Raw genomic sequence first — 22,682 nt, 5'->3', positions numbered from 1 at the left:
GCACACGTGGGCACACACGGGCAGGGGCTTGAACATGCGTGTGCACACGTGCGTGCACGGCTACGGCTGCATGCGCACACGCACAGACAGGTGCACACACACATGCACGTGTGTAAAGGTGCCCTGTGCATGCAGTCGCACACACGGATAAATGTGTGCGCACTTGCGTGTGAGTACGCAGGTGCATGTGCATGCACATGTGCACATGGACATGCACCAGCATGTAGATGCCCACACGCACCGTGACCAGTGCCCTCGCCCAGCCAAGGGGCTCTGTGGGGCGACGCTGGTCTCGCACCCAGCGAGGCCCCGTCTAGCCCCCGACCCCAGCCGGGCCCTGCCTAGAGCTCCCCACACCCACGTGGGGCAAGGCCCCTGCATGGCCCAGGGCTGGCTTGGGTCTGATCCTGACAGCAGAAAGCCTCGGAGACACCACTGGAGAGGAAGTGGGCCCCCAGGACCCCCAGACCAGCCCCCCGCACCTCAGGGCACGGCCTGCTCACTGGCACGGCGATGGCCTGGTACCTCTTTTTCCGGCCCTGCACAGCAGGGGGGCCCTGGGGTAATGGCAGGGGGGTCAGCACAAGCACCACCCTCCCACCCCCAGGGCATGACAGCCCAGGGGAGGACACTGAGGCAGCCAGCGAGAGAACAGCACAAGCTCCCAGGCACCAGCCCACAGGGCTCGGGGGGGTCCTGAGAGCTGTCCCCACTGGGTGCCGGGAGCAGCCGGCAGCACCCACAGGGCTCAGCACCAAGCCGTCCACCAGCAGCCTCAGCCCTGGGCAGGGGCCTGAGCCCCAGGCCGGCTCCCCACCATCTGAGCCCCTTAGAGCTGAGTACAGGAGCCCGCCAGTCTGCTGCAACCAGCAACAGGCCTGAGCCCCACAAAGTGCCAGGGGGCACCGACCCCTGAGCCCCCCAACCACCACCAAGGACCCAGCATCCCCCAACCCTGCCAGCACACGGAGCAGAGCACTGCAGAGGGCACAGGAAGGGCAGCCCCATGCTCCGCCTGGCCTGAGCTGTGGGAGGTGCTGGGATGAGTCACAGGGCGCTGGAGCTTGGCTGATCCTGCTTACAGGGCAGGAGCCAGCAGCGGCAGGACCCGGCTGGATCGGGGCAGCCCACGGGGCTCTGCTAGAGGCAGCTGGAAGGGCACGAGGGGGGAGAAGCTTACCCAGAGCCTGGCACACAGTGCCCGAGGTCAGGGCCAGGTGTGGGGGGTGCAATAGCACCCCAGTGTTCCTGTAGTCCTGCCCATGCCCCCCCAGCCCTGGGGTGGAGGAAGCTCAGGCAAACTCAGGGCCCCTGGAGGAAGGCCCTACACCTTCTGGGGGTGCAGACATGAAGGAAGGTCCTGGGTCTCAAGCCAGGGAGACCCATGTCCTCACCCCACAGCCGACCCCAGTGCCACCAGAGCCCAAGGCCTGGAGCTGCGGGGGCCCTGTGGGGAGGGCAGAGGGGCCAGTAGGGACTAGACTGAGTGAGGGGAGGCCCACCCGCCCACACGCAGGTCAAAGGAGGAGAGTGCAGTTTAACTTAAACACCCATATGAATTTATTAAATCCAGAGTCCGTAGTAGAGTGTAACGAGGAGATGGGGCCTCGCAGGGGATCAGCTCTCGTTATGGAAGAGACACGACTCTGAGCAACTCCTGACAACGTCCTACACACCGCCACAATGGAATGGAGCTCACAATGATTACGGGATGGGGCTGACGTTAAATACAGACACAGGGCGCGCCCTCGGACACAGCACAGCACAGGGACGTCTGCCCCCTCCCCCAGCACATACTGGGGACAAGAGAAAAGCTTTGGAGCTGAGGGAGGCTGCGGCCGCCTTCGCTCTGTCCGGTCCCCACCGCAGGGTCAACTTGGGCCTTTTTAAAAATCAAGTTAGGCGGGTTAATCCTTCTTCTTGTCTTCTGCCGTTTTCTCCCCCGGGGAGCCTGTGCCCGCATCCTCTGGTACTACCAGCGTGCCGTTGGCTGGCCCCTCCGTCCGGGCGTCTGGGGCGCTGCTGGCAGGCTCTGCAGGCAGCGCGGGGACAGCCCCATCAGCCAGGGCAGCTGCTGGCGGCGTCTGCGAGACCTGCTCCTCCCCGCTAATCCCAAACTCGTTGACGCGCGAGAGATCCACCCGGTAGATCCAGCGCTGGTAGAGGTAAATGAAGAAGACAACATCTGCGGGAAGAGAGCAGAGAGAGCGGGGGCTGCTGAGACGGCGGCCAGTCCTGCCTGGACACGGGCATTAGGCTACCCGGAGGCAGAGCTCTCCTGGCTGGGCACGGCCCGCATGGGGAGCCCCACAGCCCAGCTCCAGGAACTGACCGCTGGGCTCCTGGGAGATGCCACGGCCAGCTGAAGGAAGGGCTGTGCCACAGATGCCAGCATCCAGCTGGGGGCTGCCCTACAGGTCTGGGCCTCTCCAGCACTGCCAGGCTCAGCGCAGCCAATGACCCCTTTGTGCTGGGGCAGAGACTCAGCCATGACCCCCCCACCACTGCTTGGGAGCTGACATGGGGCCCTTACCGTCTCGGAGGCAGCCTATCCTGTACATCATGGGCATTTTGATCACAAAGGCGAAGAGGTCGTCGATGAAGGTGTTGAGCGCTTTGTAGGTAAGCATCCGCCATGGCAGGTGGGCCACGGACTTCAGCTTGTAGTTGATGAAGAGCTGAGGCGTCATCGTGATGAAGCCTGGGGATGAGAAGGGGTTAGGTCAGAGGCTGCCCACAACTAGTGCAGAGGGTAAGGGCAACCCACACACGTGAGGGAAAACGCAGGTGCCATTAACCCACTGGAAAAACAACCAATTGCCTATGGCTGGCCCAGGTCTTTCCAGTCAGCACAGCACAACTCACAGTTGGGGTTTGCCAACACTGGAAAGACATTCAGTTACCAAACTGGTCCTGTCACTGGTCTGGTGAATGCCTGGGCCAGAGCTGCCATAACCCCCAGCCAACATCTGGCAGCAGGCACAGGGAGAGTATTGGGTGCCAACTCACTGTGGAGACGGGCTTGCTCAGGGCTAAGAAACCTCCAAGGGGGCAGGGAAGAGGGGCCCAGATGGAGCCCCCGGAGCCCTCTTCTGACCCCTGAATCCAAGCAGGGGACACAGAGGGATGGGCTCAGAGATCCTGAATGACCAGAGTGCTCTGGCCAGTCCCGGCAGATTGTGTTCTGGAGTAGAAGGCACCGCAATGATTTGCTGTTGGTCGCCAGCACATTTAAGAGCTGCTGAGATGCCCACCTTAAACGCTGCGGGCAGGTGCTGGGGTGCACAGCTTTAATTCCACCTCCATGCAAAAGAAACAGCTCAGCACAAATCACGAGTCAAGAAATGACCCTGTGAACTGAAAATGCCGCCCAGCATTTGGACAGTAGAAACTCAAGAACCAAGGACTGTACAGACGCATGTTAAGACCTGTCGTACCTATGCAACACCACCTCCCGGGGAGGCCGGGCCAAGCTGAGGAATGATTCTTTAACCCAGCTCCCAGCTCAATGGTTTTTATGTTGGTGAGACTGAAACTCAAGGCCTCCCTCAGGAAGTGCCAGCTGTTCAATTCTTGCTTGTTTTTTTGGCTAAAGACAAATCCCAGAGCAATTCTGCTGCTACCGGGAACTTAGAAAGCAGCCGGGTGGAACAGGGTTAACCGTCTTAGTTCCTGTTAGGAACCTCTGGGTTTAGTCTTGTGAACTGTGCCTGAACACCTGATACTACACAGTGCCTGCAGACCAAGAAAGGATCTTAAGGCCCCCCAGGTGCCACAAAACCCTAGCTGAGAACCCCTGGCTTATACCAATGGAAGCCAGGGTTAGTTGCTCTGACATCAGGGCATCCAGACAAGCAAGAGGTAGGGTCCAGGGAGAGCAGAGTTGTGGGCCAAGCCAGGCAGCAGGGGGGTGGGGGTGGAGAGCCTTTCACATGGCAGCCTGGACACAAGCTACAAGCCCAAAGGCTTTACCAGCGGCAGCCCAACGTGGTGCTGGCTGGCAGGGCCAGGTTTCAGCCTTCCTGCACTGGCTGCTGTTCTCCGCAGCCTCGTCTCACTGCAGTGGGACAGGAACTATGCAAACGTGCTGACAGGGGAGAGACAGAGGGGCTGCCGCCACCCTGGGTCCTGAAGGGACCAGGACCAGAGACCAGCTGACCACTGAAGCCGGGGGACCCTCCTCCCACTCAGGAATAGGCAGCACCATGGCGCCCAGCCCTGAAAACTGTCAGCCCCCACTCCCCCCAGAACAGCGGTGCCCAGAGGGCTGTGGGGGAGGCCCCTGGTGACACAAAGCTGGGACTGGTGAATGCCTAGGAGGACAGGACTGAAAGATGAACAGGCTGGAGAGCTGGGCACAGTGCAGCTGAGGCAAACAGGAGACAGCTGCTCTCCCTGAGCCCAGGGAAGCCCACCCTGCTGGTCTGAGCAGTCAGATGGGGACAAACCACCAGGAGACAGAGAACAGAGACACTGCAGGATCCCCAAGCTGGGGTGGTTGGGCACTGCAAATGGGTCAGGGAGCTTGGAAGCAGTGATGGGCAGGCCTTCAAGCCACTCAGGGGGTCACAGCCACTCCCCAGCCATGCGCAGAGGACAGAGGGCCAGGAGCCACACAGAGCTGGGAGGGAGTTGGGGCCGTAGCTACGCAGGGAGCACTGCACCTATCTGACATGGGCGAGTCCTGGCCCCACTAACCTGGGAACATTGTTGCCCATCCCACAGGCCAGGGCCGGGGCGGTCCTTTCGGGTCACAGGCAACTTGCCCAGTTTGGTTAGGAGGCCAGAATGAAGCAAAGACGATTGCGGGTGTCTGCTTCAGATCCCAGCAGGGGGATCCCGAGACATACCTGGTCCTACCCACAGGTACCCAGTCTAGTTAGACTGGACATTAGGAAGAACTTCTTCACAGTTAGAGTGGCCAGGGTCTGGAACGGGCTCCCAAGGGAGGTGGTGCTCTCCCCTACCCTGGGGGTCTTCAAGAGGACATTAGATAGGCATCTAGCTGGGGTCATCTAGACCCAGCCCTCTTTCCTGCCTATGCAGGGGGTCGGACTTGATGATCTATTGAGGTCCCTTCCGACCCTAGCATCTATGAATCTATGAACAGGGTCTGGCTTATGCCCCACAGCTCTCCCGAACTGCCTGCCCCTCTCTGCACGGGCAGCGTCCCCTGCCCCACCACACACGTCACCCAGGCTAGGGCTGAGACACTGCTCTGTTCACCCTAACCCTCACCCTGCCCTGATCATGGCCTCAGCAGGGATGTGCCCCTAGCAGAGGTGCATCTGGGCCCAAACATGTCTCTGCTGGGAAGAGGAGGTCCCTGCAGTCAGGTCGCTGGAGGCAATGCCAGGCACTGGGGAGCAGCCATCTTGAGGGAAGAGGCTCTGGACTGGGGTAACTTGACCAGGCAGGTACCCAGTGTGGTGCTGGCAGGCTCCCAGGGTGCAGGGAGCTGCAGCTGGCGTAAAGGCGACAGTGCTGCCACTCACCGAAGGTCAGGAGGAAGCCGTAGAGCATGCTCAGCACCCACGAGTACCAGCCCTTGTGCTCCAGGTACAGCAGGCTGTACACGGCGTAGCAACCCAGCAGGGGGAAGAGGATCCATGAGAGGTACCGGAATGCCATCTGGGGGCGACAGGCAGGGGCGGCTGTGAGCAGCAGGGGCAGTGCAAGGTCCTGTGCAGGGCTGAGGGCACCATGGGGTTGGTCCTCCCTGTTCTGCACAGGCTGCAGGGGCTCACACCACCACACAGACCCCACCCCAGCACAAGGGGGGGCTGCATTCAGCACCCTGGTCCTTCAGGTCCTGGTGTGCTGGACACACTTCCTCCCCCCCAGCTAGCCAAAGTGACACTGCGCCTGTCCCACATGGGGGCTGGCAGGAGCCTGGGGTTGTCCCTTCTGTTTTCCCAGCTATCCAGGGTGAGGGAGAGCCCAAGCTCCAGAACAGCCCAGGCAGGGGCTAAACCCCATTGACAAGGCTCTTTGGCTGGTGGAGTCACCCCCATTTCCACCCCACATGGCAGCACAGGGCTAGGGTGTTTCTACAGAGACTGCCAGAAGCAGGGGGCCAGGCTGCCTGCAGCTACCCAGAGCCAGGCCTCCATACCCCCCACATCACCACCTGCAGCCAGGCCTAGGGGGAAGGACAGAGGAGAGCAGGGACATGCCCTGCCCAGAGCCAGGCAGGGGAATGTCCAAGGCCCAGAGACCCAGGAACCAGCACAGTGGAGAGGAGAAGCAGGCACACCACTGCCTGGAGCCCCGTCTCACAGCCCTTGGTGTATGCGCTCTGTCCTGCCCCATGGCCCATCTCCGGTCTGCTGGTGGGCCTGGAGCAGTGGCAAGGGGAAGGCAATCGCAGCCCCTCTGCTTCTCTGGGGCCAAGGGAACCCCGTGCAGGCTCTGGCAAGGTCCCCAAGTCTAGAGAGCTCTCTCCAGCCCGGCTACCCCTCCCTGGGGAAGTCTCTACATGCACCCAGGCCCCCCAACAGGTGCCCACTTACATCATCGTAGACTTTGGTGGATGACTCGATGTAGGTGGACTTGTCCTTGAAGGTCAGGCGTGGGAAGACCCCTGCAACTTTGTTGTCTCGATCCAGCTGTTTGAAAGGAGCAGAAGGTATGGAGGCAGCATGAGATGGGTCCCAGGACAGCCTGGCTGGAGGACAGGACACACCCCAGCTATCCGCTTACTGCTCATCACCCAGGCCAGAGGCTGCAAGAAGCACCAGGCTGCCAGCACGGGCCACGCTTGTGTGCCCCAGAGGTCTCAGCCAGGCCTCTCCAGCACTGCCTTCTGGTCAGTGCAGACACAGCAGGTGAGAAGCAGAGAGGGTCTGCGGAGGGTGTGATGAGGCAGCTGGATCCAACTGATTCATAGGGCTCGGACATGGGTTGAGACCCAACCCCCTCAGGCTGGGAAACACGCACAAGTCCAGATCAGAGTCCACATACAGCTCTGACTGACCCAGCTGAGATCAGAGTCCCGACACCATTGCACAGAGCTTGGCCAGGCAGAGCCTCAGGAATAGGGGAAAGGGACAAGCCTGCATCCGCATCTCTGAGACCAAATGGCGGCTCATCTTCACCCAGACACTCACGATACCCCTCACCCACAGGAGCAGAGGTAACAGCCACGACTTGGCACTGCAGCCAGAGGCCAGGCCTCGAGCAAAAAGCTGGGACAGGAGCAGGGCAGGGAGGATTCCTACCTGCAGCCCCTGGCTGCAACCCAGAGACATGGCAGGAAGCAACGAGTCTCTCAGGAGACATTAGCAGCCAGGGGACGTTAGCAAGGGCCCTGCCTTCTCACTCCAGGTCATGGGACTCCTACCTTCTCTCCATCCTGCACCCCAGAGAAGGGAAGAGACCAATACCACACATGCCCACCAAGGCAGGAACCAGGCTAGAGCAGCATGGCTGCTCTGCCCACCTCATAGACCTGCAGACAGGACCCTCCCCTGACTTATGGAGAGCTGCAGAGGCCTGGTGTGGCCAGCCCCCTCCTCACCCGGACATCCATGACTTTGGTGATCTTCCAGAGGTCGATGAGGAGCCCTATGAAGACGCTGACTTGAACCACAAAGTTGGTCTCATTGTCCAGGATGTAGAGCAGAACCACGAGGGACTGGAACACCCCAAAGAACACGGACCGCACGGACAACCCCTCCAGGGACTGCCGGCTGTTCCAGAACTGGATGTCTGAGAGCAAAGGATAGAGCTCCTTGAGATCAGCTTAGCCTCTCCCGACCCTGCAGGGGCCACAGTCCTGCTTTCAGCCTGCTCCGAGGCGCAGAGCATGGAGTTGCATTGCCTGCAAGTGCAGTTCTCAGCGGGGAAGGAAGCCAGGCTGCCCAAGGCAGAGCAGCTCTGCCAGCCATCAGGGGCACAGAGCACCTGCCCAGACCCTTGCCTACAGCCCGCAAGGGCTGACTCAGCCCTCTGCTCACTCAGGCTATGGATGTTTGACCCATCTGCACTTCCATGTGGTTACAGGGACTGCATTCCCAGGCCTGTAAGAGGCAGGGAACTTGCTAAGGCAATGCTGGTAATCAGTGAGCCCCTGAGCCGCACCTGCAGTTCCCTTCCTCAGGCATGTCTGCAGATGGAGGGGACACAAGGGACGAGGACCGGAGTCTTGGAGAGCTGGGCAGGTGGCCTGAAGGTAGCATGAGCCCTGGCCTCAACACCTGTGCCAGCCCTATGAGCTCTGAGCACCTCGTCCAGGCACAAGCAGAGATCAAAACTAGGCATGGGCAGGTGCACTTCTCCTGTGGCTGCCTTGCAAGACCTTGTTCTGACCCCCAAGGCCATGAAATGGCAGTGAAGGCCAGGACAGCCCCAGGGGCAGCACCCAGTGATGGCCTGGGACACAGGACCCCACAGCTCAGCTCCACTCACCATTCTTGAACGCGAGGAACTCAAATATGCTGTGCACGATGGACACGACGATGGTCAGGGCCAGCAGGTATGGGTTGGTCTCCAGGAGGGCGACCTGGGGAAGAGCAGAGAGGTAAGTGTTGCCTGTGTGGGGAGAACCAGAGAAACAGCCACCTAGGCCACACAAGATGAGACAGACAACAGGGGAAGGTGCCTAGATTGACCCTCCAGGAGGAAGCAACTGGGAGCAGTTTGCGCTTCGCTTCCCAATCAGCACAAGGAAGAGCACTTTCCCTGGGCTGCTACAAAGCCTCCAGCTGCGCCGCCCTAAACCAAGGAGACACTGGCCTCACACTGGTACAGCTCACAACACCTGCTCAGGCCTTCCCTCCCCTCCCTATGAAGCCAGAGGGACCCAATGGAACACATCTTGGAGCCCCCTTCAGTGCATGCATTTCTGGGTGGGGAACGCAAATGGAACTGGCTGGGACCAGGACAGAGGCAGCTGGCCAGGATCCCTGTGCATGGGAGGGATGAAGGAAGAAGCTGGAGAAAAAACTGGAACTGACAAGTACTAAGGACTCGTCTGAGACATTTAGAAGTGTAGGGGAAAGGGGAGTATGGGCAAGCTTCCCAGGGGCAGAAGGGGCACTGCTGGTGCTGTGGCACTTCTGACACAGCCACTGGGTACAGCTCGAGGGCAGATGCCCACGCAGTACTGGAAAGGCCATGGCACATTGGCCCAGCAAGCCAGAGGCGGGCTCTGTGCCTGACCTTCACGGAGTCCTGCTCCTCATCTGACTGCTCGTACAGGTCCTCGCCCAGGAAGTTCCAAGGGGACTTGGTGCTCTGGGCAGCGTAGAGCTGCCAGCGCCACAGGGAGAGTGGACAGAAGGAGAGGCGGAAGGGCAGGTGCTGCAGCGATGCATTGATGGGGAAGTAGTCCTTCTGCAGGTTCCAGTAGTCATTGAAGTAGAGAATGGGGTAGTAGTCGCCACTGACTGCGTCGAACTTCACGTCTGCAACCACAAGGTAGAGCAGAGACTGACCTGAGCCTGGCAGATGGGGCACTGAGACCGGCAGATGGGGGCACTTGTGTTTCCGTGCAAGGTCGACCTGGAACAGGACAGTGATGGCGGCCCAGCCTTACACTGCCGCATTCGGAAGCCTTTGGACCCGAGCCATGTGCGAGCCCCACGCTAGCATCTGCTCCCATACCGCAGGCTGGAGGTGTGGTCCTGGCACCTGTGGGACGGGGCTGCCCCTCAAACCAGCTGTCAGCCTCCAGCCATGGTGCAGGGCCATGGGATGGGACCCGCGAAAAGCTGCCGGGTAGGGACAACTATCTGGGATGACTCTGACCTGGTGTCCTTCAGGTGACAGCTGGGCCCAGTGAAGTGGATGCAATGGATGCCCCCCTCCCATGTCCATGCCCCTGCCATGACCCAGCAGGGCCCCAAAAGGGATTGGGGAAGATGGCAGCAGGTGACCAGCAGGTCCCCGAGTGCCAGGAGGGAGCAGGGAAGGCAAAGTGGCCCACTCCTTACACTGGTCCAGTGGAGGCGGCACGCTGCCCTTCACCCACGGTGTGTGGTCGTCCACGATGTTGATCGTGAGGTTGGGGTGCCAGTGCGAGATCACCTCCACAGGGCCGTAGTCCTCAGCTCTCTGAAATGAGAGTGCAGTTCCCCACTCAGCACCCAGATGCTTCCTACTCTAGCAGCAAGCAAAGCCCTGAAGGGCTATGACAGAGAGGAGGGTTGTGAACTTTTCTTTGTGGCTACAGGGGAGAGAACCAGGAGCAACAGCCACAAGCTACAGCAGGGGAAACCAAGGCTGGAGATGAAGAGGAACTTTCTGACTATGAGGGGTCCAGCACTTGGACAGGCTGCCCAGAGAGGCGATGGACACATTCAAGGACAAGTTGGACAGGCACACGGTTGGGATAGCTTAATCCGGAACAATCCTGCCCTGAGCAGGGGGCTGGATGAAACGTGACCCCATGAGGTCCCTTCCAGCCCAGCTTCCTCAAGCCCAAGGCATGCAGAACAGCTGCCACCTCATGGCTGGGAAGCCACAGGATCAAACAAGGCAGCTCCCACCCTGGGAGAAGCAGCAGAGCAGGCCTGAGGGAGGTAGGATGCCACAACGAGGGCACCCAGGGCCACGCAGGACATGAGGGAGGGGAAGAAATAGACATGGAACGTGCAGGGACTTCGATTCGGCTACAAGCAGAGTTGCTCCCCAAAGGTGCCCCCAGCCGAGGCAAGTTGAGCTGGATGGGACCCTCCAACAGGGCAGGGAACTCCTGTGGGAACAGCCAGTTGCCTCAAGCTGCCTGGCACCCGCCTGCAATGACCCCTTTGAGAGGTCCTTGTCCACAATGCTTTACACACCGGCAGAGACTGCAGGGCAGCATTACCCCTCTGAACCCCTAAAGATCACAACCAGGGTAGAGGCAGCGGCCATGCGGACAGACCCATGTCCCTCCCCAGGGCAGGCTGCGCGAGATCCCACTGACACCGCTTACCTTGATCATTTCCGGGTCAGCTTCCGTCTCCCCAGTCAGCAGGTTCTTGGTTTTCTGGAACCGCCGTCGCTTGTACTTGTTTATCACTGGAAGGGAAGACACCCGTGGGTGTGAGGGGGCGCTGACCTGGGAGGCAGCGGGCTAGAACAGAGCTGCTGCTAGCTGTGTTTTGAGCTCTGTATCGTGGTGTTTCTCAACTGAGACCTGCTCCCCAGGGAGGAAGCCGCTGCTGCTCCGTCACAAGCACCACAGGCTGGAACTTCCCCAGGTGCTGAGATCCACTCAGTTGTTTTCACTGTTAAGAGGGAGAGGCTGAAGCACTGAACCCCTTGCTCCAGCTGCAACAGCCAGCAATCTGTTCAGAGCAGGGATCACTAGGGAGCACTGAACCCTTGGCTCAGAGGCACCTGCAACTCAGCCACACTCACAGACAAAGGCAGTAACACAGAGGTACTTGGGGGCTGCCCCTGCATTACAAGCTGCACAAGAAGCTGAGGCAGCCAGCCCAGGCCAGAAGCCACCCAGGCCCTAGCTGCTCAGAGCAGCAGGTCCGGGCTTAACCCCCCTGGGAGAAGGCAGACACCCCTTCCTCCCCACTTGGCTGTGACCCCTTTAAAACGCAGCCCTTAGGAGAAGGCTCCAGTCCTGCGGACAGAGCCCAGGGGCAGCTCCATCCCTGCCCGGGACCCAGCCCCCTGCACAGCTGTGCTCACGCCCCGCACCATGCAGCCTTACTCCGTGATGTGTGCACGGTGGCAAGCCGCCTGTACAGGTTCTTCTGCCTGGGATCCGGGTGGAAGCCGCTCTTGGTGAAGTACACGTGGATGTAGATGGAGCCGTTCCGCTGCACACTCTGCAATCGTGCCAGCGGGAAACTCAGTGCATTGTCCCTGCACCAGGGACCCAGGGCCAGCAGCTTCTGCCAGGGCAGGGTGCGCCTGGGGCTGGCCCCACCCCAGGGTCAACCTGCATGGCACTGGGGGCTGCACACATGCAACATGCCCTCCAAATGAGCCCTGGGTACAACATGTGAACAGCAGGCACCCGCTGCTTTCTAAACACTCAGGATCCATTCTGAGTGGATAAATGCCTCCCCCCACCTGGGACTGCATCTGACTATGGAGTGGGGGGAGGGGCAGGGGAGGAGGGAGAGAGCCTGTAGCCCCACACAGTTAAGAATAAAGCATCAAGCTCTGATGGTGGCTGAAGAGTTAAGACCATGTCCCAGCTGACTACAAAGAGTCTGAAACTACTCAGCTACTGAGTTCAAGTAACCCCCTGGGGCCCGATGCTCTGGCAGCCTTGGACCAGGCTTTGAACAGGCCGTGTGGTTTGCAGATGAGGAAGGATTGCAAAGGGGAGGCCAACCTGGGAGTAACAGGGTCCACAGCTGTACCGGTTGCCTGGGGCTCCTGCAATGGTTCCAAGCCAATGACTTTTTATGCAGTGCAAAGCCAGCCAGAAAGGCTGTGGCAATCCCCAGGCGCAGCCCTGGCACCTGCCCAGAGTGATGGGGCTTTCCAAGGGGTCTGGAGCAGGCAGGGAGCTGCTGAACAGACTGGTTTGGCAAGGGCCTCGCACTGAGCACAAGGAATCATGGGAGCTGGTGGTCCATGGGCTGTGCTGACACAAGGGCAGGGCTGCACTTGGGGGGGCAGAAGGAAGGCCATCCCATTTAACCCCTGTGCCTGCTAGGCTGCCGTAGCAGCAGTAACCAACAAAGAACCAAGAGCAAGGAGGGAGAAGCACACCCAGAGGAGACAAGAAGGGGCAGGAGGGAGCCAGAGTTTGCTGAGGGAAATGAGATGGGATGCTGGCCAGTGTGAATGAGCCAGCACAGGGAGCAGTGCGGAGCCAGAGCTGCCCCTGCACACACTAAGGTAGAGCTGGGCAGCACAGCACGTGGCAACCACAGCAACTCTGCTTCTGTTCCACGGGGCTGGGCACAGGTCGGGCCATGCAATCAACGCTGCCCTTTGACTGGGGAAGGACCAAGCAGCAGCATGTCTGGACGACTGAGCTAGCTGCAGGGAGGGGGAGGGTAAGGGAAACCTGCAGTGCCTCACCCCAAAGCCCTGCAGAGAGACAGCAATGAACCCAGGGATCAAAAGAGAGGGGGACCCCATTCCCAGGCTCCCAGTGGCCCGAGGCAGCAGGCACACACCTCAGGAACGTCCACCTCCGCGGAGTGCTCGTAGCAGCCATCCGCATTCTCGCCACTGGTCCAGTCCCCGTAGACGAGATCCCGCTTCTCCCAGAAGAGTGCAGAGCTGGCGTTGAAATCTGTAAAGTGCTCGTGCTCGGAGATGTATACGTAGAGGTCCTATGGGGAGGGGAGGGCAGACAGCTCAGTGTTGGGAAGGAAGGCTATGGGGATGCTGCTCTGGGAAGCACCTCTTTCCCACTCAGGCCTGCTCCCACAAGAGCTAGAGCCAGAACCACTGGCTTCAGGGCAAAGCCAACCCTGCCTTGCCCCTCCTCAGTTCATCCCACAGAGACAGTGCAGCCAAGGGAGAAGCTGTGGTCCTGCTGGCCCAGTCCTGCTACTGCCTTGCTGTGGGAACGGAAAGCAGGTAAATGCTTGCTGCTGGGCAGGAAGGCCTCAGCTCTGCCCTTTGGTCCCAGACAGGTCTGCCCAGACATGGGCTGTCTAGAGAGATCAGAGGCCTCCACCACTCTGCTGCCATTAGGGGCTTGGTGCATCTGGGGAGTCACTGTGCAAGCCAAGCGGTGCAGCTCTCAACAGGACTGGACCCCAGGGCCAGGGCCCCGTTCCGCAGTTCTGCCCAAGCCCCATCTGGACACGTCTCTAGGCAGAGAGCTCCATGGGTGCTCTCCCTTGGCACCCCGGGAGATTGGCCAGGCAGCCTGACTCCTTGCCTTCCAACCGCACTTCCTTGTGAGCCAGGAGGCGGGGGGACGGGGGTACCAAAGGCAGCTTCCCTCCCCTACTGGCACCCAGGGCCCAGATGCTGCATGTGCTGCAGCCTGGAGGGCAGCACTCCCCACTCCCACACTGCACGCTAGCCCCCAGTCTGGTGCTGACTCCCTGCCGCCCGAGTCTGTGGAATGGTGCAGGGAGCCTGGTCTGGGAACCAGATGGTTCCATCTTGCGTGGAAAGCTGCAGAGCAAGACAGGGGAGCAGGCAGCACCCAGGCAGCACTAGTGGTGAGTACCACCCTGCAAATCTGCTGAAAGCCATGGCTGCAGCCCCATGGAGCCCACAGGTGCAACAGCAGCAACTCCCCACTCCACTATGTCCCAGAGTCTCTGCAGAGGAGACAAGTGCCGCTGCAGCTCTCGCTCCATTCAGGTTTTACATCTCAGCAAGCTGAGATCCCGCAGTCCTTTTGCAGAGAGGGGTGAACACGGGGACACAGGCAAGCACAGGATGCAGCTGCTGGCTATGGCCAGCCCATTTATGCCTCAGTTTCCTGAAGAGAGGGGAGGGAGGGGAGGGCTTTTGTCCAGGGGCCACATCACAAATGTGGCAAGAGCTTCTGGGGCTTCTGCTGGACAGACAGGGCCCTGGCACCCACGAGCATCCTGCAGCTCTTGGCCTGGTTGGTTGCACTCTCAGGCTGCTCACACGCAAACCGCAGGAGTGTGGTGAGTGGGGAAGGCGCTTCCCCACTTCCCTCTGCGCGGGCAGCTCAGCAGGACCCCAGCAAGGGCTGATTGTACAATCGGCCCCTGCTGCCACTTCCCCACCAGAACCGCCTTCCCTTCAGGAGCTGCAGCGGATCCAGTGCATCCTGCACAACATGGCATCAGCCAGGCAGGGCAAGGGCATTTATTTTGCTGGCACAGAGGGGAGGAGGTGACTGCCAGGTTCTCTCCATCAGACCCCTCAGTCCAAAGGACAGAGGCTGCTGTGGAGAGGCCAGAACAGGGGAAGGAGAGGAGCAGGAGACAAGAGATGCCCACTAGAAAGAAGAAAGAAAATCACTTCCCTACCCAGCACCACCGGCCAAAGCTCAAGGGGAATTGGCCCTGGGCCACAGAACAGGGAGGAGTTTGGCATGCACCCGCACACCTTTGCCTCTGGAATTCACCGAGCTACCAGATGGCTCATCACAGCCCAGCTCCACACGGACCCGCCCCTGCCAGACTTGGCTCCAGCTGGCAAGGTGATTTCCCAAGCATGGGGAGGGGGACAGAGATGGCAGCTGTAGTCTACGGTACAAGTTCCAGGGAAAGGGGGGCATTCTGCAGTTGGGGGATGCACAGGGGTGTCCCACTGCCTCTTCCATCAGAGGGACTAGCGACAGAGCAGACTAGAGACTGGCCTGTCCAAGTGCAGCGGTGAGGGGACCATGTTCAACCACCAGGGAAACTGTGGCACAGAAGGCAAACACAACTTGCCCGAAGCCTCTTGGCAGGCCGGCATAGGTTCATTCTCAAGATCGAGTGCCAGTACTGTGCCCTGGCCCCTGGGTAACAAGCTTTCAGGGCAGAGTGCTGGGGCACCTGGGCACACAGTAGGTACCTGACCAGCAGCAGAGATGAGCATCGTAGCTCAGAAAGAGCCATGCGCAGCTCCTGAGCCCTTACCATTAAAGTGTCCTTAGGGAAGAGGTTGCGGCTGGGAGCCCGGGGTACTCCCCCAGCGCTTGTCTGGTCCTGTGGTGCCGGCCCACGGCGGAACCAGCTGCTGATGGCCCAAATGATAAAGATCCTACAGAAGAGCAGAAGGAGACAGAGTTAACACAGGAGCCTCAGCCAGGCACAGCACCCACCCAAGCAGTCCGAGACCTGTTCAGAGCACTGTGCTCCCTGCGCAGCCAGCAGCTCCAGGACGGAGAAGCCCAGGCCTCTCACTTTCAGTCCTGGGCTTCCACGGGTTTCCACCCTCTGCGTGGAAGAGCTGCAGCCCACACGGACCAGTTCACACCTACTGGACTCCTGCCAGGCCATCAGGGCCTATGGCAGGAACTGAAAGCAGTTGTGCCTGGAGCCAGCCACAGGCACAGCACCGGAGTATGGAGGAGGCCAGAGATGGATAGGCACTCTGGCACCTTCGTAAGCCTCCTGCAGGTGGGTAGGAAGGACCCTTCAGCCCCAGTAAGGCTCTGACAAAGGACAGGGACACCTGGCAACCCTCTCCCCCTCCATCCTCTCCCCCTCATTGCTTCTAGCTGGTGCTCATAGCCACAGTAGACTTTTCCCTACTCTTACCAGGGGCATAGAGACACTCAGCAGACCCCATAGCCAGAGAATAGCAAGGTACCCCCAGCAGGAAGCCCCTGCATGGCCTGCCACCACTTCAGTCACAGGATTAAGGTGCCTCAGTACTGCTTCATGCCCTCCCAGAACATGAGGGGTGACAGAACCTGCTCTAAGCTGTCAGAGATCTCAGCTGAGCCTCCCTGTGTTCTGGAAGGGCACACAGCAAGGACAGCCAGCCAGATTCTCAGCACCACCATGAAAGGGGTCCTTAACGCAGCAAGCCCCATCAACCAAAACAGCAGGATGATGACACTGATGTTACTGCCAGAGTCACAGGGCACATGTCACCAGGGTTGGAAGAAGCCACAGGGGGTGTTGTAGTCAAGCGTGTCGCTGATATCTGTACCATAAACACATCAGTGCAGGATACAGAGCCTGCTGCTTCAGTCACACAGGTTAGAACAGCACAGAGAGCCTGTTGGTGCAGGGCAGAGCCGGAGCCAGAACAAAAGAACAGGAGAGCCAGACCAGTGGGCCACCTAGTCCAGTGTCTCCTCCTCCTCAGGAATTGCCAACAATGGTAGCACCTTCAACTGAAGGCCGATCTCTGCCACAGCTCATTGATGGGTCTTGAGGTGACTTAAGAGCCTGGTCCTTGAGCCACAGACCCACCCGCAGAAGTTGCAGGTCTTTCCATAGGGGAGAGCAGGCTGTAGGCCAGGACTTGTCTCCTTTTCCTTCCTCTGCTCTCTCTTCTCCGCTTCAAGGGCGAGATGCTTTACCTCAAAACTGGCGGCTGCTTGGTCAAGACCGCAGAGCCACTGGAGTCTTGACACGGGCATCTGTTTTCTGGAGGGCTGCCTTCAGCATGCCCTGGTCACCATTCCTCTAGCCACCCACCACGAGCTCTCAGGCCGTTACACCAAGCTGAGAATCTCCAGAGTGATCTGTCCCCTACTCAATTCCCTCCTTGGCACCCATCATTTCTGGCTTGGAGATGCTGGGAGAGATCTCTGTTCAACACCCATTAATTTATCCCATCCCTTTTTGAACCCAACTCTTCCCTGCCCCCCCTGCAGCCATGAGTTCTACATATTAACCATGTGCTGCACAGAAGTCCTTTCTCTTGTAGTTTTAAACCCAACACCTTCTCATTTCAGCAGGTGCTCCTTTGTTCTAGTGTTCTGGGACTCGGTGGACAAAGGCACCCTGCTCACTTGGTCTGTTCCCTTCGTGATTTTATAGACCTCTATCCCCTCCCCACTCGGCCTTCTCCTTTCTAAACCGAACAGTGTGAGCCTTTTTGGTCTCTCTTGGTCCGACATCTGCTCCCTGCCCCAGATTTTTTTGGTTGCCCTTCTCTGGGCCTCTCAAATCTACTACATCCTTTTGGAGATGTGAAGGACCACAGCTGCACACGGTACTCAAGATGTGGGCAAACCATGGATTTGTATAACAGCACTATGTTTTGTTTTGCTTTCAATTCCCTTTTTAATGATGCCCATTTTATAGGCCTTTTTTTTAGCCAGGAAGACCCTAACCTAGAAGTTAGTCACCCTTCCTGTTAGGTGTGGGTTAAGTCTTGCCACCATGCTACAACAAAGCAGCAGATTGGCCTCTCCCCCCATCCTCAGCCTGAGATCAGATGTCTCTCGGGAGGACAGGCCCAAGCTCTTGCGCTCAGCATGGAGGGAAGTTCTGCGGCCAGTAAAGTACGCATGGGACTGTGTGTGTGGCCTCAGGCTTTACACCCTGCATTGTGACGCTTTCAAGTGCCCAGCCATAGGATCATCATGCCCCGAAGGCCACATTCTATAGGGGCTCTGCCTGTGGTGCTGCTCGCTGCTGCATGGGAAGGAAGGTCCCCTTCCCAAACTCCAGCTCTTCCAAAGCTGCCTAAATGGTACCACTGCGGCTCATGTCACAGCAGAAGGGGCTCCACGTGGTTCTTGCAAATGCACTCATTTCACAAGGTTCAGAGTGCGGGCAGCGCCTGCCCCTTTAAAGGGGGCACCCCAAACCTGAGTGGAGCATTCAGTTTCCCTGTTTCCTATAGCTCAGGGACAGAAAAGGCTCTTGACTCTTCCCACGCAAAAAACCAGCGTGCATGGTCCAGCGCTGGCTCGCCCCAATACCTGCTGCCAGTTCTGCCATTCTGCTCTTGCTATTGGCTAACCGCATCAGGGCTGGGGGGGAGCATCCCTTGCCCTCAAGCCATGTGACTGCAGCATTGTGCATTTCCAGCTCTGGGTGAGCAACGGACAAAGGGCCGTCACCTGAAGGGGGAGAGGAGCTCAATGCACAGGACAGCGGTCTCTGACCTTCCTTCAATCACTCCAGCGGACCGCATGCTGTGGGACAGCACGCAGTGTGCAGGGAGAGATCTTCAGGCCAACTGTGCCCCTGTGAGGATCATCGGGACATTCGCTCTACACCCCAGCCGGCTGTAGGCGAGAACTTTCCAGAACATTCTTGATTTCAACCCGGCCATAGCTGTCTGAAGCTCACATGCACAAGGGGGGCTGGTGCCTGCCAAGCCAACGTTATGCTGCTCTTTGCCCTCTCCACCACCAACACAGCTGAGCTATGGGCCGCGTACCGTGCCAAGTCCTCACCATTGACCCTTCTGCAAGCTCATTTGCATTAACGAATGGAAAATTCACAGCTCTAATCCTTCCAAGGCTCAACAACGAGTAGGCATGCCAGAGCTTGCTCCTGATGTTACGGCATCGAGGCCCACAGCCAAGCGGCCCATTTGCAGATGCACGGGCAGAAACTTTCTAGAGCATTTGCCAACCAAAGCAACTTGTCTGGCCAACATCTTGGTACAGAACCCTGGGGGCCAGTGGGCCAGCAACACGGAGAAAATGCTGAAGTGCTGCAGACAGCAGATTTCATAGATTTCATAGACATCAGGGCTGGAAGGGACCTCGGAAGATCATCGAGTCCAGCTCCCCGCCCAAAGGGCAGGAAGTCAGCTGGGGTCATAGGATTCCAGCAAGATAAGCATCCAGATAACAGGTCCCAGGCCTGGTCTCTTCCTCTGAACAACTAAAGTCAGTCCCCAACCCACCCATCCTTGCCCCAATGGGTGAGTGCCTGGGCTAGATTCTTTCCACTGAGCAGTGGCTTTTCTCCTGCCTTCCAGCCTCACTCTCCTGTGGGTCCCCTTTCTTTTGTCGTCTCCCCGACACAATAACTTCTCAAGCCCAGTGCCTCTCTTTCCAGAGGGAATGGGTTTGGTGGACCCTTTGTTCTCCTCAGGCCAAGGGATCAGATGCTCTAGCTCTCTCCTGTCCGAGGGGGCTGTTTTGGATGGCCTGCAGGCAGGAAGATGGGGAATGATCACCCTGGAGGCAGGCGAGAACCCCCAGCACAAAGGGAAGAACTTGGCTTTGACAGTAGGGTGGATGGGAAGGTGGCTTATTCTGACTTGGGTGGGTAAAAGGCTTGGACACAGAACTGTGTGGGCAGCAGGATCCATGAGGGGAGGCAGTATCCTTAACTGGACCAACTTCAGAGTTGGCTGATGCTACACAAGCTTCTGGGCACAAAACCAGACACTTAAACCAGCTTCCAGGCCCAAACATCTACCTAGTGACAAGGCCAGGCCAATGAAAGATGTGATTTCATCTCGAGTATCCTGCTTATCCTGTACTCCTTCCAGCACTGCTGCCGTGGGGCTCCAAGGCCAGGAGGAGCAGAGGTGACGCTCAAGAGCCAGACAAGATAGCACAAAGGAAGATTCGTGCACTGCAGGGAACAGCAGCTGCAGTGTCTGCTCCATCTCGGCCATCAAAATGGTCTCAAGGGATTGCCCTGGCACAGCACAAAGGCCCTGGCAATTGCCACAATGCAAAGTGAAGCACGTAGCCTTGACGAGCCACTGGCTTCTCCCACAAGCTGCCAACCTGTCCAGGCAGTGCAAAGCAAGGGAAGGGAAGACAAGAGCATACCTAGCCATGTTCTCAGGGGCCACTCACGTGCTTCTGGGAGACTGAAGGTGGCTTTTTGCAAGTATTACCTACCGAGCTCAAGCTGCCCTAGGAGCCACAGAGGAGATCAAGGAGGCAGCAGGTCTCTGCTCTCCTGCCATGAATGTAAGAGGCCCTGTCACGATCAGTCATTCATGAGGTACACAAGGGCAAAGGCAGGACTGGGGCCAGTGTGGCCCATGTCACCAAGTGAGTTCAAGAAGTTCCTCATTTGAGGGCTAAAGCGATGCCGAGGCTCAGTGGTCACTGACAGGGCTCAGTGACCAACACCCCTACAGACAAAGCTTTCAGAGGTAGCTCCAACTCCTGCTGCTGCTGTGACAGCTGGGATTCATCTCAGGCTGTGCTAGTTCAGCTGGTTCTACTGTGGACTCAGTGTCTGGGCTAAGGCCAAACATCCTCTCCCCATCTATAGACCAAGCCCCAAGTCCAAACCTGCCCCTGGAGGGGAAGGAAGGGCCTGCTGGGCGGCCAAAGGCTGAATGCTCCAGGGAGGGGGGGCGCTGCCAGCAGAGCTCAGCCTAGGCTTTGTGGAGATTGTACAACGCTCTTTGACTTCAGCTACCAGCTAAGAGGTCCCCGCGTCACCCCTTCCCTGCTCTGGCCCTCTCAAGCTCACTCTGTTTTGAATGACCTAGGAAATATGAAGCAAGAAAGACTACGCTGCCTAAGACAGTGGGGCCCAGCACACGGTGACCGAGAGAGCACCTAAAGAGGGGACTAGATCCATTTGTGAGGAACAGGCTGCCTGGGAGCTGGTCTTAGACAGAGGCCTGGTCCAGCAGTAAGAGATTTATTCAGAAGTCTGCCCAGAGGGGAGGACTCAGCCCAGTCCTTTAAAAAAAAATATCGTTTTGCTTGAAGCCTAGTTTAAAAGGGCTCGGCCTGGAAACATCTCTAAAATTCCAGCCTTGAGATATTGACCTCAGCTGAGAAACCCAACGGACACTTGCATTTGCCCCTCAGGACTGTCTGGTCTGGACAGGAATTGCATTAACTCAGAAGACTTCTGCTTTGGCTGGGAACTCTCAAGCCCAAACTGCATGAGATCCTCCATGACCCAAGTGCTTCTGTTCCTCTGGGACTTATTTCGTCCCCTTTACTCTCTGTGCTCCCGAACTCCTCCTACTTCCCACTTCGCAGTCAGTCTGCAACCCGCAGACCGCACAGCAATCTGTGACAGCACTGCAACGCACATCCTATCTGACGCTGCTGTGTCACGTGATGCAGTCAGGCAGACTCCACCACCGCTCCAACCCTGGTAGCACGCGCTCAGACCGATTTGTTCCAGGGGACGACCTGGCTAAGCCGAATTCTCTCCGCTTGCTACTTGACGGGAACTCTGCTCGTGATCCCTTTGCAACAGGAACATTTGGGCTCAGCTGCCCGCTTCTGGAGGCAGGGCAGTCTCTGGAAGGAGCAGCCCCCAGCCTTCTCCAATCAGGTTGCAGCCAGCGCTGCCCACTGAGGCTCCGGAAGGGGTTGGAGGACTTTGTTCCACAACAGACTTTGGATCCTTCTTCACGGCTGCTGAAGTCTGTGAGAAAGCATGACTGGCTCCTTAGGAGGAGAGCGGGTCACTTGCTCCCTGCAGAAATTGCACTCCTTTGAGGCTGCCAAACACTGCAGAAACCAATTGCTGACTTTCCTTGCATTACAGGGGTGCAAACCTACAGTGCCACGGAGCCCAGGCAGCCTCCGTGTGGGGAGACGCAGCAGACAGGGGGCAGGCAGCACAGTGGGAGATGGGGTGGGAAGTAGACAGCAAAGCAGCAAGTGTGGCAGGGAGCAGACGGCAAAGAGCAGAGCACTGAGGAGCACGGGACAGACGGCAGAGCAGCAGATTACGCCATTCCTGACCATGAGCCAATGCCCAGACAGAGCTATAGGCCCCTTTAATAAGGGCAGGGGAGCACTAAAGGCCCACCAGCGAAGGCTGGGGACAAATAGGATACAAAACAGAGATGGGAGGGGAGGCTGGTAACGAGTGCACCGAGCACGGACAGTGCCCGAGGAGCCAGTGGATGCTGCCCGGCGAGGACAGGAAACGGCCCCGCGGCCCCCAGGGTCCTTGCGGCCACAGCCTCCCTCCCGGGCGGGCAGATGGTGGCTGGGCCAGGAGCATGGGCCTGCTCTGGCTGTGGCTTGCGAGGGCCACAGGCAGGGCGAGTGCACGCAGACGGGTGATAGGCGGCGGTGCAGGGGCTGCAGCCCCGCGCCCCCCAGGGCCTCCCCCGCTCACAGCAGGGGCAGGGGCCGGGGCCGGCACCGCCGCAAACCATGCCAGGGATGCGCCTGCGGCTCTGGCCAGACGAGGTCCCGGGGGCACTGGGGATCCAGGTGGAAAAGGGGCCCGCCGGCCCATCCGCGGGGAGGCACAAGGGGCTGGGGTGCAGCGCCGAGCGGTGAACGGGGAAGGGCAGCACAAAGAGGGGAGCCGAGCGCCGAGCGGGGGCCGGGGGGGGCACAGGGTAGGGAGCTGAGCGCCGAGCAGTGGATGGGCCGGGGGCACGGGGCACGGGGGGGCACAGAGCAGCGAGCCGAGCGCCGAGCAGTGGATGGGCCGGGGGCGCGGGGCGGGCGGGGGCCGGGCCCAGCC

At 59.0% G+C, this 22,682-nt stretch overlaps 1 protein-coding gene across 1 annotated transcript in view; it reads right to left on the bottom strand.

The window, feature by feature from the left end:
• Nucleotides 1–1,536: 1,536 nt before the first annotated feature.
• CLPTM1 (CLPTM1, transmembrane protein) overlaps nucleotides 1,537–22,682 on the bottom strand; it is a 21,345-nt gene continuing 199 nt past the window's right edge. Inside the window, exons 2-13 of the mRNA XM_025214315.1 lie at nucleotides 15,474–15,620; nucleotides 13,083–13,241; nucleotides 11,654–11,771; nucleotides 10,919–11,004; nucleotides 9,936–10,056; nucleotides 9,163–9,407; nucleotides 8,410–8,503; nucleotides 7,520–7,710; nucleotides 6,513–6,608; nucleotides 5,496–5,631; nucleotides 2,534–2,701; nucleotides 1,537–2,185 (exon numbers count right to left, since the gene is read on the bottom strand). Coding sequence (XP_025070100.1) covers nucleotides 1,908–2,185; nucleotides 2,534–2,701; nucleotides 5,496–5,631; nucleotides 6,513–6,608; nucleotides 7,520–7,710; nucleotides 8,410–8,503; nucleotides 9,163–9,407; nucleotides 9,936–10,056; nucleotides 10,919–11,004; nucleotides 11,654–11,771; nucleotides 13,083–13,241; nucleotides 15,474–15,620 — 1,839 coding nt within the window. The 3' untranslated portion in view covers nucleotides 1,537–1,907. The remainder of the gene's footprint in view (nucleotides 2,186–2,533; nucleotides 2,702–5,495; nucleotides 5,632–6,512; nucleotides 6,609–7,519; nucleotides 7,711–8,409; nucleotides 8,504–9,162; nucleotides 9,408–9,935; nucleotides 10,057–10,918; nucleotides 11,005–11,653; nucleotides 11,772–13,082; nucleotides 13,242–15,473; nucleotides 15,621–22,682) is intronic.

Source organism: Alligator sinensis, unplaced genomic scaffold (assembly GCF_000455745.1).
Source record: "Alligator sinensis unplaced genomic scaffold, ASM45574v1 scaffold107_3, whole genome shotgun sequence".
Lineage (NCBI taxonomy): Eukaryota > Metazoa > Chordata > Crocodylia > Alligatoridae > Alligator > Alligator sinensis.
Note: the sequence above shows the minus strand (reverse complement) of the source record. Positions and strands in the feature narration are given on the sequence as shown.